This window comes from Penicillium longicatenatum, assembly GCF_028827895.1.
Source record: "Penicillium longicatenatum strain IBT 33135 chromosome Unknown contig_3_segment0_segment0, whole genome shotgun sequence".
Taxonomy (NCBI): domain Eukaryota; kingdom Fungi; phylum Ascomycota; class Eurotiomycetes; order Eurotiales; family Aspergillaceae; genus Penicillium; species Penicillium longicatenatum.
Window position 1 is genome coordinate 3293707 of NW_026643121.1, and position 17439 is coordinate 3311145.

Below are 17439 nucleotides of genomic sequence, written 5' to 3' on the forward strand. Positions count from 1 at the left end.
TATTCATTCCAGCAGCCCACTTCTGTCTTCTTGCACGGGACGACACAAGCATGTCAAGCTGTGTCCACACTCGTCCACGCGACCTCTAAAATTGACGGTCTATTCAAAATGACCTCAACTTCAACCCAGATTGATGAAAATGAAATCCATCCGTCTCAGAGTGGAGAGCCCAGCACAAGCCCAGTGTTGAAGTCTTGCTCTTCGCATCCCCACTCAAACTCGCAGAAACAGACGCGCCAATGCGGCTCAAAGTAGATTTGTTCAGTTGTTTCAAAATCCACTCCCCGGTCTGCATCAACTTGGGCAAATCGACACCCGTTTCAATCCCAGCATCGTGGAACATGCTCACAAGGCTTTCGCTGGCGACGTTCCCCTTTGCTCCTGGTGCAAATGGGCATCCGCCAAGACCACCCACGCTACTGTCGAACACGCGAATCCCGGCTCGATACGCTTCGCAGACGTTCGCTGCTGCTTGTCCGTACGTATCATGGAAATGGCCAGCAAGATTGGTGAGTGGGATATCGTTTTGCGTTAGATATGTCAATAAACTGCGGACGTTGGATGGTGAGCCCACGCCTAGTGTGTCGCCGAGGCTCACTTCGTAGCATCCGGCGTCGAGGAGTGATTTCACGCAGCGAAGAACTGATGCTGGTGATGTGGGACCATCATATGGATCCTCGAAGATGCAAGATACATAGCTGTGGTTGTTAATGCAATGCTCCAGATAGCTTGGTGCTGGTACTTACCCTCTCACAACCATATTAGCTTTCAGCGCTAGTGAAGTCACTTCCTTTGCTCTCGCAATCCCCTCTTCAACGCTGCAGTTGATATTTGCTTTGCTGAAACCCTCCGTCGCACTGATGAAGACAGCTATCTCCCTCACGCCGTGTTGAATAGCAATATTCAGTCCTTTGATGTTAGGAACTAGGACTGGCAGTCGTAGACTGGGATTTGTAATCGACTGTTGTACTCGATCATTCCCCAGGACATCGCGACAATCCGAAAGTTGAGGCACAGCCCTTGGCGAAACAATCGAAGTCAGCTCTATAGTGCGAAGCCCACATTCCTGAAGCCGTTGAATCAGCTCCAGCTTTGTCGCCGTGGGAATATTGTCTCGAATGTTCTGTAGGCCGTCGCGCGGACCTACTTCGACGATACGAACCGCCGCCGTTTGAATCGTCATGGTGGTGTGTAGGACAGCGTGTAGAGTGTAAAATGCATGAGAAGTGAGGCTTATCAGTGAGTTTGGCAGGTGTTCGTCATTGATCGTGAATGTCACCTTGGCCCCCGATCCACTTTCAGCCCGTAGCCGTACACCTCGGCTCGGATGATCGGGGCCGATTTACTCCCCCGCAAAAAAAGGTTGGGGGTTCCACTCCGATGGGATCCGAGGGGTACGGACTCGGACTACAAGTAACAGCGTTCGCCTCTTTAGAAGACGCGACGCGGCGAAATGTTTTTTCTAATTTTAGTCCGTATTTCTTAGGTGAGAAATACATTGAATCCGAATGGGGCGTGGCTCGGAACAAAGAATTCGGCCCCCGAACTACTATTTTTGAGGTTATACTGGGTGTGTGGCCCGCCTTACCATGGTTCGCTGCCCGATAAACTCAAGTGTTATACCTTCATTAGAATGGATGTAACGTTTCGCAGCCCACCGTATTTGAGTTGCTGATGTCAATAGGATCTCGCTTAATCATCCATTATCCTTGTCAATCATAGACAAAGGATAATGAGTTTGTATCTTCAGTGGCTTGGCTCAATGGTGCTAAATTGACGGTTTCAGCCGCAGCGGGTGCTTGAAGCATCAACAATGTGGTAGGATAGGTCAACTTCAATTCGCAGTTGACAACAATCAATCTGAATACAAAAAAGAAACAGATTGTGAACATTAGCGTAGATCGTGTGAGAGACAAAGCACAGGGGACACTCGCTCCTACACAAATTATGCTAGCGTGACCACACCCACATAAAGCCCATCTCAGCTGCAGGCACCTGGCCCTACTCGGAGCCGCTGAGCTCGATGAGTCAGCCTATTGGCAACTCGAGACGGGCACGGGGAACAGAGCCTCATCAGAGAGGAAGATATTCGAAGGTGAAGGAGCGGCCTTATCCTCAGGAATCACTACCAACCACTAGGAGCTGTTTCAGGTATCCTAAGCGGGTAATCATGGCTTAGCAGCCGATGAAGGAGTCAGCTGACTGGACGAGGTCCAAATCGATCCATATGCATAAATGTTGCACGTGGACAATTCTGCATTTCAGAGGAGGCTGAGAGGATTGAGAATTTGACCCGAAAGATCATAAATTATTTGCCTTTACCAGCTGAACCCGATTAAATGTCTACTATTGCTTCCGAGGACTCCACATGTGCATTACCGGACCAAAGCGATGGTTAAGTACGTGGATGCACGATTTCTGTAATCGATTATATCTGAACCCACCCAAATATACAGTCAACTCCCGATTATGGTACGGCGGGTTATAGAACACTTCCGCTTATTATACACTCGCTTATAGAACACTCACCGTTGTACACCCCCATTTTTGCTAAGTCATCTGCTTGGTCAGCTCTATAACCGATCAGAATGCCTGAATACTCTACAACTCCCCCTGCCAAAGTGCGTCAGGCCAGCCACCCAAGCACCACCACTTGAGCTCTATATAATGAATTACCTAATGAACAATGTTAGTGATTTAGATACTGTATATTTTGAACAACTTTTAGACTGTATTCGAGGAAGACATGGAGTGTAAACCTAAATGGGCAATAGGGTATTATGTCATCCTCTCAGTTATTGTACCTCTCACTCATTGTACACAATTTTCCTTGGATGGTCGATTGTACTATAAGCGGGAGTTGTCTGTATCTTCTATGGCAAAGATCTGCGCTACAAAAGCCGATACAGGAGACAGGGTGAAGATCATGTATGCAGGTTGCTGCGGCATTGATAGATATGAAAAGTTCAAGACCTCATGGTAAGCTTCAACCAACAAGCAGCAACTGAACATATGCCTTACAGGTACTTGGGGCGAAAAGTGCTCCATTAACTTACGGTACTTAAGAGGCCATAAATCATGGAATAGACCGAAAAGAATCCACGGCAATAGTTATGGGTGCGATACCTAGTCGAGGGATATTTCCTGTGTAACTGAACAAGGCAATCATATTATGTGTAGGCTACTTCATCATGCATGGTTAAAGAACAACTAGACTTCTTATTCCCACATGCTGCGATCCACCAATTGTGATGAGGTGGGCCCCACTCGTTGCCAAGGTGCGTAGGGCTGTGTTGTACCCAATGCAACATGTTCTTCACCGACAGGATCTGATCGGTGCCCATATGCACCAATGTTGATTTGCGAACTGAGGGAGGAGTATCTATTAGTGACATCACAAAAGTCCCTATCTCGCCATGAGTCCCGATGTCTCTAGATGTGGATCGATCTCCTCACTCTATTGAAATATGGAGGTGATATGGACTTTGAATTATATATTAAAGTGATTTAAATCCAACCTATCTCCATGGTTCCGAGATGAAGAACTCAGTTCTATCACTTCTACTCATCTTTTTCCTGGTTCTGACACAAGCTATTTCACGATTTAGTCCTGATTTGAAAGCAATAGAATATGTCGCAAGAACCATACCCTGTGTGAGCTCATTACTCCCATCAGTAGTTTATATAGGAAGCTAATATGCATTTTATCTAACAATTTAGAGCAGCGGCATCCATTCCCTCGGTTACCTTCACAAACTACTGAATCGCCTTCAACATCGTCAATTATCGAATCACGATCTGTTACAGCTCCTGTTAGCAGTCCAGCAAACTTGCCAAGAGGTGGGAGTCGATAGTTGAACCACTATATGTGAAGTGCAATGTTATGCTACACAAAAGCGGAAAGAGTTTGGTCACTGCTCTCTTTCGTCAAGTCCCTGGACGGAAGACTGCACTGGGACAGGGAAACCCAAAGGTGGATCGGTAACCTTCCCAAGGTCCTTCCAAGGTCGGAACTTTTCGAATTAGAACACTCAATGTCAGCAATATAGGTACATACACAAGAGACTATAGCCATACTTGCATTTCGTCAAAATCACTACATCCTAGCACTTCGATTCCAATCATTGTATCCAACATCTACGAGCTTACAGTCCTTGAGGATAAAACATACAAAATAATTGCGACTACCGCGAGTTCGATTCCCTCCAAATCAGGCACTAAGTTAAAGTTCCATGACTAAATAATCTTAGCTTAATTGGTATAGTGGCCTTTTTTCCGCGACTATTGAACGCGTCAGTGTAAACGAATTACGTTGCAGGAGTCCGGTGTTTCAACCTGTTTTTTTTTGTCTTTCCTTCTCTTTCTCAATATTAACACCTTGTTTCTATAAAATGCCATGTTTCGCCTCGACGTTAATCACATGGTGCACTGAATCTGAGGTTGTAAAGGATGAAAGTGCAAAAGCTGAGTTTTGTGCGATGATGCTTTACCATTTAATACTAGATCTGGACCTCGACCTTATCCTTCTTCACTGTAGTGCTAATGACTACGTCACTTTGTAAATACTAAGCCTTTGTTTTCACTTTCTTTTTCTTCTGCTTCTAATGAAATGTCCAATTCTTCATTCACCGCATTCTAACAATAATTCTCTGATTTTCTGCATCGATCTCCTAAATTGCAACATGCCAAGAAAGCACGTACCATTTCCACAGCTTGACCGTGACGCCTTCTCAGCAGCATGTGTACTGTGTGGTGTAAGGATCCTGGCGATAGAACGCGCAACGAGATCTATCTGGCCGAGGGCTGTTCACAAAGAGGATGAATTTGAACGTCATCGCGAAAACCGCCTAACTCGCTAGCATGTTCTAGTGCCGTCGGCTGAAGTCGAGAATGCGAATGTCACCAGGTTTCCTTGGTTAGCATCCTGCTATTATCGAGCAGGTAAGCCACGTTTTGTCAAGCCTCGTATCTCAAATTAAGTGATCTTCTAGTGGTGCAGTCTCCCTCTTCTTCAGAGTGGCATCTCACAGGCATTGGTTCATGTCCAGAATTCGGGTGGTTTCCTTTTATGGCTCCCAGGAATAAAGATACTGCCCGTATTTGTGGTAAGATGCAGGTAAAGCAGTATAATAATGTGCTATTCAGGCGATTTTACAAAGCAAAGGTCCTATCACAAACACAACCAAAATGCTACAAAGACCAGAATATTGGATACTTCTTCCATTCTCACTGTTGGCAGGTCTTGGGTCATCTTCTAGGGCATGACGTGATTGAGAATAATCTTGGTACCGTTATTCTGTCCGTCAGACAATATTGGTATGAGCGTTCGTTGAGGTATGTGAAGCATTCAGATGACGGAGGGCTTGATATCGTGGACTGGGATCTCCTTCAGCGCGGGCATTTGTACAAGAAGGGTGCGTACACGAAGTACGCCTACGGTTGCGATATCCACCGAAGCCCTTGGGTGGTGCCTGAAGTTCAGAATATAATCAAGTTAGCTCGAGTCCAAAGGAGAGATCGGAGGAGCCCTCACCTCAACAAACTGCAACTCGAAATTTGTCTCCTCGTGTTGGAAGTCATTTGCCCTCCTGATTTCACTCAATGGGATGTGCGGAACACACGCATCATGTTATCGGTGTTTGCATTGGATGTACCTGAATCCTTTTGAAGAAGCCGGTTACAAAATAATCATGATTTGTTCTTTTGAGTTGGATCGTGTTAGAAATCATAATTCTTTGAACTGGCAATGCGTGTGGCTAGGTTTGTTGGATCTTCTTGCCGATCATACTTGGTTTATATCCAGCGGCTTAGCAACCCGCAAACGAGCACTTCGGTCGATCAAGCCAATTGTGTCCAATTTTGAAAAGCTTCGTTGTGTGAAATGATTTTGCCGAGCATTTGAAGTGAGAATTGATATTTACACCTGATTTGCTATTCGTGCTCTCCCAGAAAAACGCTATCTAGCTATAATCATGTCTTTTCATTATAAGGCCACGTTCTTCACTCTAGAGTCAGAGATTTGCAATTTTGCAATTGATCATCATCAGGATACTTGACGCTACCCTCAATGAAGCGGTAGATTGAAGTCATGATCAGTCTACACTCGTGATTTCTCAGAGCATTGGGTCTAAATTTTAGTCTATTGGGCTCGACTTGGCACTGCGCCGCTGAATTCAAGGGCAAATTGATACACACTATCCCGCAATTGATGCTTAAATCTTTTTTTTTTGATTTGTCAATCGATAGCGGCTTTATCTCCAACCAATCCCTATGACCAAGTTCTGGTCTGTAGCAAACTCCAAGCTGCGAGCCCCTGTTATCATATTGCGCGATATAATGGGGACGAAGGAGAGCGGCGGTCTCTGTCGACGAAGTGATCGCAAAGCCGGTAACTCCGAGGCTTCCGGCCCGAGACAGCCTGATTGCCACGTATAAATAGGGCCTTACACCAGGAAAATTCTAATATTTCTTGCAGTTGTAGTGAGCTTTTCAAACAACAGCCTGAACAGGATGCGCCTCTGTTAACTTTCGATGGCTAACATGGAGCTGAGTGGCCGTTGTGGAGTTTGGTTATGCCCACGTCCTCTTGGAAATGCTTGTGAGTATATTGGAATTATCACCGTTCACTAACCGCAATCCAAGAAGATAAAAATTTACAAAAAAAGAAAGGCAACGAGGAAAATGAACAGACATACAACCACATTTGACCCCAATGTCACCCGGGTGAGAAATTCCCCAGCACTTTAGTGGGAATCACGAGCAGAAAAGAAAAATCAAGCTATCAATTCCACTAGGAGCGGTCCATGACATACAGCGGAGATCGCGATATCCAGATTCGACTAGGATTACATGCAGCGGGTGAACACGAGCCTCTTCCCCGGGGGCCTCTGTAACGGTAAACGAGGGCACCAGACTCTACTGAGAACAAATCTGGTGTGGACAAGTGTTCAGCAGAGCAAGCAGGATCAAGTCGTATTTTGGAAGATACGGTGTGAAAAAAATCGAGCTCGCTTGGTCGGAAATCCAAACAATTGGAAAAGAAAAATGCCTCAGGTATACAAAATGGCGCATACTGAAGATCCGGCTGTGGAGATCCTGCAAATTACATGGCTGGTTTTGCGGGCCCTAAATTGTGCATTCCATCGTTTTATGATTGGAGTAGGTTGGAGCTTATTATTCCTTAATTTTGCCTAATTTTATTTTCTTGTTGCCGCGTAGGTGCGATCAGTTTTTGGGCGTTTCCGAGGTCTGGGATCCGGTGTTTCTGTGTTCAGGTTCTCGAGTTCTCAGGTTCCTGCGGAAATCCCAAGTTTAGGAAGTTGGAAATTCATGTGTGGTATGACATAGTGTTCCCTTGTGAGACGGAAATTAACTCCAAATCCCAAGGCTACAGCGGGTGTCTAGAAATTCAGACAACGCAACGCCACTTAGCCGAACGCGATGCACAGCCACCTCCAGTTAAATTCTTACCTTCGCGTGGTCTGTGTAGCTCAAGTGGGGGTGATATCATTCCCTGCAACTCACCAGCCCCATTGTGAACCGAGCGGCCGTTTCGTCTGCCGAGCAAAAAAGAAAGGGAACCATTCATCGATTGGCGATTGCCTAGTTTCTGGGTTCTGCTAGTATTTTTTTTGTTGGTCCCCGCCCTCGGGACATGAGCCATCCCGAGTTCAGACGGGATAAGTATGAGGCATTTGTAGATGAGATCTAGGACCGATCTGGCAGCCCGGAAGCGCATCAAAGGGGCCGGGTTAGTCAACGGAGTGGAAATGGGAAATGAATTTTCATTTCCAATTCCCGTACATTTTCCATTTTGCATTTTTTCGGTCTGCTATCACCAGGCAACCGAGACAAGAAATCCCTCATTCTTGTCTATGAAAATTTTCTCTTCCCGCCCTGTCTAGAGCGTTATCCCTCGTGTAGACCCACCTAGAGAAAAAGTCGCAATCCATGCCATTTGAACTTTTGCACTGGTCCAAGCTCCTGGGATAATAGTAAAACAAAAGTAAAAATTCAGATCAAACGCATGGAACCCCTCCCGAAACGCATGCACAGTCCCACCTGAAGGCGATCCTGTGGCTGTGAAATCGAATCAGTGTCGTTGGTTGGTTTTCACGACACACAAAAATTGCCCTATACCACTCTATACCTGTGGAGCCAGGCAATCCGTGTCGTAGTATGTCATTGCTCCCAATGGGGGGCCCCAGTCCTACCGTAAGAAATACATGGGACCTGGATCTAGTGCGAATGAAAGGGTATATAAGCTCACCCGACCTGCATCTGGTTCATTCATTTCATTTTACTAAGGGATGCTTATCGACGGTCAAAAGTGGGCTTGTGAAGCTTGCATTCGGGGCCACCGTGTGTCGAGCTGCAAACATCATGGTACAGTGCCCTTAACTTTCCCTTTGCTTTTCTTTTCTTTTTTTTTTTCTTTTTCACCTTCGTCTCTTTCCAATGTTGAAACCTAGAAACTGGCAGTGTTGATCTATATGCTAACTATTCAGATCGACCGTTGATTCGCATAAAGCGCAAAGGTCGCCCCTTCGCTACATGCTCCATCTGCCAGGCTACGCCCTGCGAATCCCCCACAGACCACGCTCGCCAGAAGCGCGAGACAGAGCTCAAACATCCAAAAGTAACGCAAACACAACAAATTCACATGCCGTTCCGTTTAACAACACCGGATTGGCACATCTTCGCTGAAGATATGCAGACGGCGTGTCGCTGATCGCTTTTTGGTTTTAGAAAGCTTCCCACGCTAGACTTTATCCGCGGCACCACAATCCAAACGGTTTCCAGCCCATTGCGCCGAGACCGACGGCCGGTGCGAAGAGGGATTTGCATTCGAAGAGGCAGGGGAGGGGCGAGAGATCTGGGTCGACTTCTACTTCGGCTGAGGATTCAAATTCGAATACCACCGCCGTTGGTGAAAGGGAGCGACTCAACTCTTCTTCTTCTTCCCAGATGAATATTGCTTCTAATGCTCCCGCCACTGCCGACTCCGTGTACGGAGAGGGCTATTGGTCTGGCTCTGAGACCTCTGGGAATGAGTCGAGTAGTCGGACCCTGTCTGCTGCTACTGCTACTACTGAGAGCCCTACCGGTGGAGTTGGTCCGAGTGAAACTCTTTCCCACTCTGCATCGGGGACCTCTGTCATTGACCCTACTATTATGGGGAATACTATCTTTGACCCCATGTATTCGCTTCTGCCTTCTTCGTCCGCTGCGTTGACGCAGCCGGGTCCACTGGTTAGTCCGCTTGACAGTGCTAATCCGTTTGAGTTCCCTTTGGATCCTGGGTTGACTGTGAACGGTACAATTGGGTGTCTGGAGGATATGGATTTGGACATCACGGAGGGATTGGAGGAGGTGTTTCATGTAGAGGATTGGTCGCGGTATATGTGGTCGCCGGAGACTGGGTTCGAACATTTAGATATGGGGTATCCCCCGGTGACGCGATGACAATTAAGTGTCCCTGTAGGGAGTTAATGTCATGATGATTATGAATTATGAGTTCACACGGTCTCACCGAAGCTGGAAGACAATTTGGGAGGAATGACTAGTCGAGGAATGAAGAACCTGAGAATATTTAACTACAGTAGACATGCAAACACCGATTGAATGTTATGATAGATGCTATTGACTTAAATGCAACATGAACAACCCGCCCTCAAAGCTCCTTGCTGATGCAGACAGGGCTGAGGGACACAGAACGCCATATGGCAAGAGGCGAAAGAGAAACTTAGAACGCAGAACGCAGCACCAAAATTCACCATACAACCCTCTCTCACTATACTGAGGCTATCTACAATGCGTCTACGCCTCCTGGATATAATTCGCTGGGACGCTCTTCGTGACCCCACCCCGCTCCACATCTGCCCAGCCATCTCCGCTGTCGCGATTGATCAAGACGAATCTATCCCCCTCTGTCATGTTCCACTCCATATCACTGCGGGCCTCGTAGTCATACAACGCCTCCACATATTGGAGTTTCTTGGCCCCCCTACGCGGCGCCACTGCCGGACCCACTCGTTTCGGAGCTGCCAGCGAAGCAGACGAGTTTGAGTAGACAGACCCCGGTCGATCTGGTAAGCCCGAGCTAGCTGACGGGACTGGAGAGGGGGCTGGTGCCGCTTCAACGTAAGACGCTGGCACAAGGCCATCTTGACCACCAATGCTAACACGCAGCCAGCCGGATCCATCTGTAGACAGTCAGATTATGTTCTTTCAGCTCTAATCCCCCCCGCAGAACTTACCATCGGCTTCAACGATTGTCACATTATCTCCATCGTGTACCGTCACCTCGTCGGGGCCAGTGGCTTCGTAGGAGTATAGCATCTTGCCCTTGGACTTGGACGGTGCAGCTGGCTCGGGAGATGACGCGGTAGTGTATGCAATTGGAGGGGGTGCCATGATTCGGTGTTTCCGACCAGTGTTGGGCTTGGTCTCAGCGAGAGTGGGAGGGGCTTCATCTGTTGGGTCTTCAGGTGTAGGTTGCGTGGCCACATTGGATACCGAACGGGCTCCACTAGCCGCATAACCTGAGCTCAGAGAGTTCATAGTATTCTGGCGAGTAAGGGATGGCGCAGTGGTCGAGGCTGCGGAGGATTCAAGATCAACAGTGGGCACCGCACCGGCTTGCTCTTGTCTAGCAGCTTTAAGCTTCTTCTTTTCCTCCTTCGATTGTTCACCAGGGCACTCTGCTGGCACCTTCATCTGACATTTGCTGTGACATGTGTAGCCACAGTCCTGGCAATCAAAGCCCTTGGCAGACAATCCCCAGATACGATCACCACAGTAGTCACAGTTGGTAGGGATTTTGAATGTTTGCGATCGGAAATTATGATTTTGCGCCCCGACAGACAAGTCCCCCACCGCCGCGATGATGGTAGACGTTTCAACCTCGGCCGTCAGCCATTTGCGGTCCACTTCATGCAAGCTCTCCTGCCACTGGAAGATGTTCCGCACAATGTCAAGCTCATTGCGGTTGTCTTTGCCTTGTCGAATATTGTCTCTGATCTTTTTGCTACCCTCAACCTCACGCTTTCTTCGATCTGACTCCACACGCAACTCACGTACTTGCGCTTTGCTTTGGCCTAGCAGATTGCGCAGGAAGACTTTAGCAGCGTCATCGGTGATGAGAGAAGCATCATCAGACCAGACCGGACTTGGTTCGAAGCCCATATTGGCAGGTTCTTGGGTCTGAATGGCGTTGTGCTGCAGGAACATCATTGAATCTAGTCGAGGATCATTGCGAGGGATCTCAGTGAGGAGGCTTGCGGCATTGTTGACGCTATTAGTGAGGCATGTTTTCTCTAATTGGGTGGCAAGAGTCCACAAAGAATTCAACTTTATCACTCGAGTCTCATTAAGGTCTTGCAGTCCCTGAATCATTATGAGTATTTGCGATTAAAACATCCCATCCAGCAGTGCGACTTACATCCAGAACCTCCGGGACATATTCGTGGAAGAATTTCTCCTTTGACTTGTTCGTCACATTGATACTGAGTAGGTATAGGTTCTATTGGGTCAGTCATAGCTTGCAGCTTATCTCTGTGAGACATACCTTGTAGTTGTTCATCTCCAATAATTGTTGCTGGAATGCGCTCTGCGCCTTGGTCTTGCCATGGTCAAATGATGAGTCCATCTTCTTGCGCCGCGACTCGACCTCCTGACAAGCGCCATCATATTTCCCCTTGGCCTTTTTCAGTTCCCCGTATGAGGCGTCCCGCTCTTTCTCAAGCTTACCATGGTAATCCGCATGGCATTTGCGAATCTCCTCATACTGCATGGCCGCCTGCTTCAGCGGTTCAGCAACATGGGTGACCAACTCCGTTCCAAACTTGTCGCGCTCGGCCGCGTTCGACTCTACTGTTGCCAATTGGGTCGACCATGTTGTAAGGGAGGCGCTTTCGAGGGAACCAGGGGTCATAGTCGGGGTGTCACCGACACTTAATGGGCTGATTTTCTTTGCTTTTCGATCCTGGTATTTCTTGCACAGAGCAGAGAGTCTGGATGCATATTCCTTTTCTATGGCGCTGCGTTCGCGGTAAAATTGTTGGATTTCTTCGAGCCATACTATGCCATTAGATACCTGTGCAACGTGGTTGCATTAGCTCCGCCCCCGAAACGTGGTTATATGACGCGCTGCGTTGCGGGGAACGAGAAGGCCGGTCCGGGACATACCCAAGCGTTGACTGGTTTGAAAGAGTCCTACGGAGAGGAGAACATTAATAATAAGAAACTCGACTGTCATTTCGGAGTTCATACCTTTAGTTCCGCTCCAAACTGGGGAGTCACGTCTGCTGCCGCCATGGCTGTCTAGAGACCGAAGGGAGATCGCGCATGAGCTGGAAGGAAAGAGCCAGTGCCAGTTGTGCAAATCAAAATTGACTGGAGGTAGCCTTGGACCCGGCTATGAAATATAAGAAAGGATCGAGGCTCAGAGAAGGTGGAAGCCAATGGGGCAGCAAGGACGATGATCTTAGAAGGCGGGGAGCAGCATCTCCGGTGCCTGTGACGATACGGTATCGTTATCGGGCATTTGGGGGCGGCAGTACGATGGTAATACACTTCCTGTTTAGGCCTAGCTCCTGGAGTTCCGTCATTTCTTCGAAGCTCGTTGTTCTGTTTTTTGCCCGCAACATCTCTTCCTTCACTCGCCTTTCCCCAATTCAGTGGTGTTGGGCTTATTTTCGAGCTTCATTCACTGCGGATAAATCTCATTTCTTTTTTTCAGCAAAGTGTCTGTGGGCCCCACCTCCCATCGATTCTTCCGTACCCCGCGAGACCCCTCCACCTCCAACCTTGGACTCCCCGAACATTGTGTCGCAACCCCAACTACATCATGTCTGACAATCCCGAGACTACTCCTCAGAATGGAGGCTCCCTTGCCGACCGTATCTCCAAGCCCGACGCTCCCCCTGCCGGTACGAAGATCACAACACATGAACACCCGCCATCACCATGTCATAAAGGCACGGCTCCTATATCGAGCGATTAAACTAATCAGCTATCTCTACCTTTCTAGGTACCTCTGATGCTCCCCAGGATGGTGCGGGTGGTGATGCCTCAGGCTCAGCCCTCCAGGAGCCAGACTACTCTGTCGAGGTCAAGCTGAGTGACCTGCAGGCGGATCCAAATAACCCTTTGTTCTCCGTCAAGACGTTCAATGATCTTGGCCTGTAAGTATTCTGTACCCTGGTACACATAACTATGGTAACGATGATTCCAGGGATGAGCGCATCCTCAAGGGCCTCTCCTCCATGAACTTCCGCCAACCCTCCAAGGTTCAGGAGCGCGCCCTTCCCCTTCTCATGGGCAACCCGCCGAAGAACCTTGTTGGTCAATCTCAATCCGGTACTGGCAAGACTGCCGCCTTCGTCCTGAATATTTTGAGCCGCATAGATCTCTCCACCCAGCAGTCGCAGAGTACCCCCCAGGCTCTGATCTTGGCTCCGACCCGTGAGCTGGCACGTCAGATCGTTGGTGTCATTCAATGTATGGGCCAATTCCTCGACGGATTGATTATTGGTACCGCTGTACCTACCGACGCTGCCGCTCGCCCGTCCCAGATGGATTGCTCCGTCGTGGTCGGCACCCCAGGTACCGTGCAAGACATGATCAAGAGGCGTCGATTGAACCCTACTCAGCTCAAGGTCCTTGTGTTGGATGAGGCCGACAACATGCTGGACTTGCAGGGTATGGGTGATCAGTGCATCCGTGTCAAGGCGTAGGTTGCCCATTTATCCCAGTCTCATTGTACTTTGCTTACAAGACGTGTAGGATGCTTCCCAAGACCATCCAAGTTGTTCTCTTCTCTGCAACATTCCCCGCCCATGTCTACCGCTACGCGCAAAAATTTGCCCCAGAGGCCAACGAGATCACTTTGAAGCATGATGAATTGACCGTTGACGGCATCAAGCAGCTCTACATGGACTGCAACAACGAGGAAGAGAAATATACCAACCTTGTGCAGCTCTATGGTCTGCTGACCGTTGGCTCATCCATTATCTTCGTTCGCGTAAGTAGCAACTGACCGTTTCACCATTGCCTATGCTAACGACAAATTTAGACTCGCAAGTCCGCTGAGGAGATTGAGAAGCGCATGGTTGCTGAGGGGCACACTGTGGCCTCCCTGACCGGTGGCATCGAGGGCTCTCAACGTGACGCTGTTATTGACTCCTTCCGCAGTGGAGAAGCCAAGGTTCTTATCACTACCAACGTCCTTGCTCGTGGAATTGACGTCTCGACTGTTTCTCTGGTGGTGAACTATGATATTCCTGAGTCCTACCAGTCTGGTTCGCGCACTACTGAGCCTGACTACCAGACCTACCTTCACCGTATCGGTCGGACCGGTCGATTCGGCCGCATTGGTGTCGCTATCTCGTTTGTCGCGAACCGGGATGAATGGGAGATGCTTCGCATGATTCAAGAGCACTTCGGCTGTACTATTGATCGCATCGACACCAGTGACTGGGACGAGGTTGAAGAGATGATCAAGAAGACCATCAAGAACTCGCGTGCCCAGGCCAACTTTGCCACCGGGCAATAGTTGACTCATGAAATGTAACGATCTGTGAAGATTTGAAATCTTCCAACAGGACTTGAAACCTGCATGTTCAAGTAAAATAAGATACCAATTTACGAAATGATAGCAAAATTATCAAATTCTACCTTTCCAATCAACTCAACAGCTGACCGAAGCTCACACGCACATTTAAGGTTGCTGGACCCTATCTATGCATAGGAATTGACGTGTCTTGCGCCTTCCCAGCAGGCATTTGCCTCTGTTCATCACATCTACCTAGTCACATAGCCCATCAGCTGCGCGGATATCATTTTCTAACGTTACTGAGTGTTCTGATGTGAACTGAGACTTTTCATACAAAGAGGGGCTTGCTTCTCTGACCCTTTAAATCTTGTAGAGCGTGCGTGGTCATCAGACACACTCGCTCCACCTTCTTGTTGTTACACGTGAGCTCACCTTCCAACATTGGAACAACCTCGGGTTGGGAAGCGTCGAGTCGGTATAAGATAGAACGAAGCCTGTCATTATCAATAGGTTTCCAAGTCTCTCCATTGAGAAGAACTAGAACTTCTGTTCAGCCTATGGCGCAAAAGAGGGAGGCTGGAAAGCCCTAAGAAATAGCATATTGTATATCATGAATGTACTTGAACCCTGAAAGCTCACCAAAGTTGACATCTCACCTCAAGAATTGAGTCATTCTAAGGTCCTACATATCAAACTAGGCTTGGTCTTGTGCAACACGGTCACTTAATCTGCTCTCGCACGTTGAAAAGCACCCCAAGGAAGAACATCTGTTTTGGTGGACGCCCATTTCGGGCTCCACGCCGAGATGCCGAGACTAAGTGGGGGGATGGGTCGATCGCTGACCGCGGGTTGAATAATATACCAATGGGCCCCATCTTCTCTCACTTTAGTATAAAAATTCTCAGGTAACAAAACTTCATGAAATAATAGGAGATATCAACGATGCGAACCAAGAGAATCTCCCAAACAATGACGCATAGATAAGCCGATAACAGTGCGGGGGAAGTCACATGGTCCTGCGCTGCCCGATTGCAAACAAACCGGCTCCGCACCTTGCACAAGATTTCTCTCTTTGACACACTCTCTTATTCAGGATGGGAGACCCAGAGACTGCTTCCAATATGCCAGAGCTAACTCCTCAATCGCCGACTTCACCGAAGTCGCGAATCAGCAAACATATCATCGTAGGGACATGTCTGAAGGAGCTATTCTAGGCATTTAGCGGTGAAGATGCTAATTCCCTGCCTAGTTGACAACGTACCCCGGCCAAAGTGGAATCGAACCCGTACCGTTGGAATGGGGAGCATCGGACGCGAAATCTCGCGGCCCGGTCGTGGTTTCTCGCAGCGGAAACCTGGTAAAACGTCGCAATGCTATCGGCGCCCACGGAGGCAGTTACAGCATTTATAACGCACTCGCTATTGCAGCTGGCGATTTGGATGCAGACTTCAAACCTGATCTGCGGAATAGTCAGCCTGTCTTCAATTTCCCGTGGCAGGCTGCTTGGGCGGATAAGACGAAGATTGTGTCGATGGATCCGTATGGTCATGATATTGTGAACCAGTACAAAGAGGAGTTGCAGGCTGGATGGGATATTAGACCTACTATGGCCGTCACCAGGGCTAACATGAAATTGGCTGAGATTGCTGATGCCGTGCGCGATGGTCAATTGGAGGTGGATGGTAATATTGTTGTTGACTCTTCGGGTGAGGTGCGAGTTACTAAGGTCGCCATCGAGCCGGTATGGTATCTGCCTGGTGTGGCTGAGAGATTTGGTGTTGATGAGGGCACACTTCGTCGCCATCTGTTCGAGCACACCGGTGGTAGCTACCCAGAGCTTATCACACGCCCTGACCTCAAGGTATTTCTACCGCCAATTGGAGGTCAGACTGTCTATATCTTTGGACCACCGGAGCGAATCTCTGATGAAAACGTGAAATTGTCATTGCGCGTCCACGACGAGTGCAATGGAAGTGATGTTTTCCAGTCGGACATCTGCACATGTCGACCCTACCTAGCCTTCGGTATCCGTGAAGCAATCCGCGAAGCACAGAATGGTGGCAGTGGCGTAGTCATTTACTTCCGCAAAGAGGGTCGAGCATTGGGTGAAGTCATCAAGTATCTGGTGTACAATGCGCGCAAACGTGGCGGAGACACTGCGGACAAGTATTTCACCCGAACTGAAAACATTGCCGGCGTGCGAGACGTAAGAGAACCCTCTATTTTTCCTGGCGCGAGCTAACATCCATGATTTTAGATGAGATTCCAAGCACTCATGCCTGACGTTCTTCATTGGCTTGGAATCAAGAAGATCGACCGCATGCTATCCATGTCCAATATGAAGCACGATGCTATCGTGGATACCGGGATCAAGATTCTTGAACGAGTTCCCATACCTGAGGATATGATACCTGATGATTCTCGGGTGGAGATTGACGCCAAGATCAATGCGGGCTATTTCACAACCGGCAAGCAGTTCACAATGGATGAGCTCGCACAGGTCAAAGGGCGTGGCTGGGAGAAGTGGGAAGACATTACTGTGAGTGAATTAACAAAAGTCAACACATCTCTGGGGGACCTGAACTAATTTCCGCAGCACTGAATATGATATCCGATGCTCAAACGGAGAAGGGAGTAGCGTCGATCGATTGATTTCGAAGGTTTTTGAACTTCATAAGCTCGGGCATAACTAATGAACTTCATTTACAATGATAACTCAGGAGCTATGAATAGGTAGACTATTTTCGTGGTGTCCCACAAGGTCCTCAATAGATTTGGCAATCCCCACATGTTCATCTTATCTGGTAAAGTAGGTACTCTCGAAAGGCTTCAGATGAAAAATCTTATCTCCGAATCTCCGACGGAGCTTCAATTCCCCCTCC

The 17439-nt window shown here is 48.3% G+C and overlaps 5 protein-coding genes across 5 annotated transcripts; 3 read left to right on the forward strand and 2 right to left on the reverse strand.

The window, feature by feature from the left end:
- Nucleotides 1–103: 103 nt before the first annotated feature.
- Nucleotides 104–1183, reverse strand: N7484_006580 (hydroxymethylglutaryl-CoA lyase; the record flags this gene model as incomplete). Its single annotated transcript, XM_057116998.1, has 2 exons — nucleotides 104–698; nucleotides 747–1183. 2 exons carry the CDS (start codon nucleotides 1181–1183, stop codon nucleotides 104–106), a joined length of 1032 nt encoding a protein of 343 aa, XP_056972881.1.
- A 7126-nt stretch (nucleotides 1184–8309) lies between these two features.
- N7484_006581 (uncharacterized protein) lies at nucleotides 8310–9465 on the forward strand (the record flags this gene model as incomplete). The annotated part of the gene is made up of 3 exons (XM_057116999.1): nucleotides 8310–8385; nucleotides 8508–8638; nucleotides 8749–9465. 3 exons carry the CDS (start codon nucleotides 8310–8312, stop codon nucleotides 9463–9465), a joined length of 924 nt encoding a protein of 307 aa, XP_056972882.1.
- A 354-nt stretch (nucleotides 9466–9819) lies between these two features.
- On the reverse strand, nucleotides 9820–12318 carry N7484_006582 (putative actin polymerization protein Bzz1; the record flags this gene model as incomplete). The annotated part of the gene is made up of 6 exons (XM_057117000.1): nucleotides 9820–10205; nucleotides 10260–11388; nucleotides 11444–11524; nucleotides 11570–12097; nucleotides 12190–12216; nucleotides 12274–12318. The coding sequence occupies 6 exons, from the start codon at nucleotides 12316–12318 to the stop codon at nucleotides 9820–9822; spliced, it is 2196 nt and encodes a 731-aa protein (XP_056972883.1).
- Nucleotides 12319–12850: 532 nt separating this feature from the next.
- Nucleotides 12851–14557, forward strand: dbp5 (ATP-dependent RNA helicase DBP5; the record flags this gene model as incomplete). Its single annotated transcript, XM_057117001.1, has 5 exons — nucleotides 12851–12932; nucleotides 13034–13187; nucleotides 13238–13735; nucleotides 13789–14026; nucleotides 14078–14557. The coding sequence occupies 5 exons, from the start codon at nucleotides 12851–12853 to the stop codon at nucleotides 14555–14557; spliced, it is 1452 nt and encodes a 483-aa protein (XP_056972884.1).
- Nucleotides 14558–15651: 1094 nt separating this feature from the next.
- On the forward strand, nucleotides 15652–17159 carry N7484_006584 (putative GTP cyclohydrolase II; the record flags this gene model as incomplete). Its single annotated transcript, XM_057117002.1, has 4 exons — nucleotides 15652–15741; nucleotides 15807–16763; nucleotides 16815–17096; nucleotides 17154–17159. The coding sequence occupies 4 exons, from the start codon at nucleotides 15652–15654 to the stop codon at nucleotides 17157–17159; spliced, it is 1335 nt and encodes a 444-aa protein (XP_056972885.1).
- Between the last annotated feature and the right edge of the window lie 280 nt (nucleotides 17160–17439).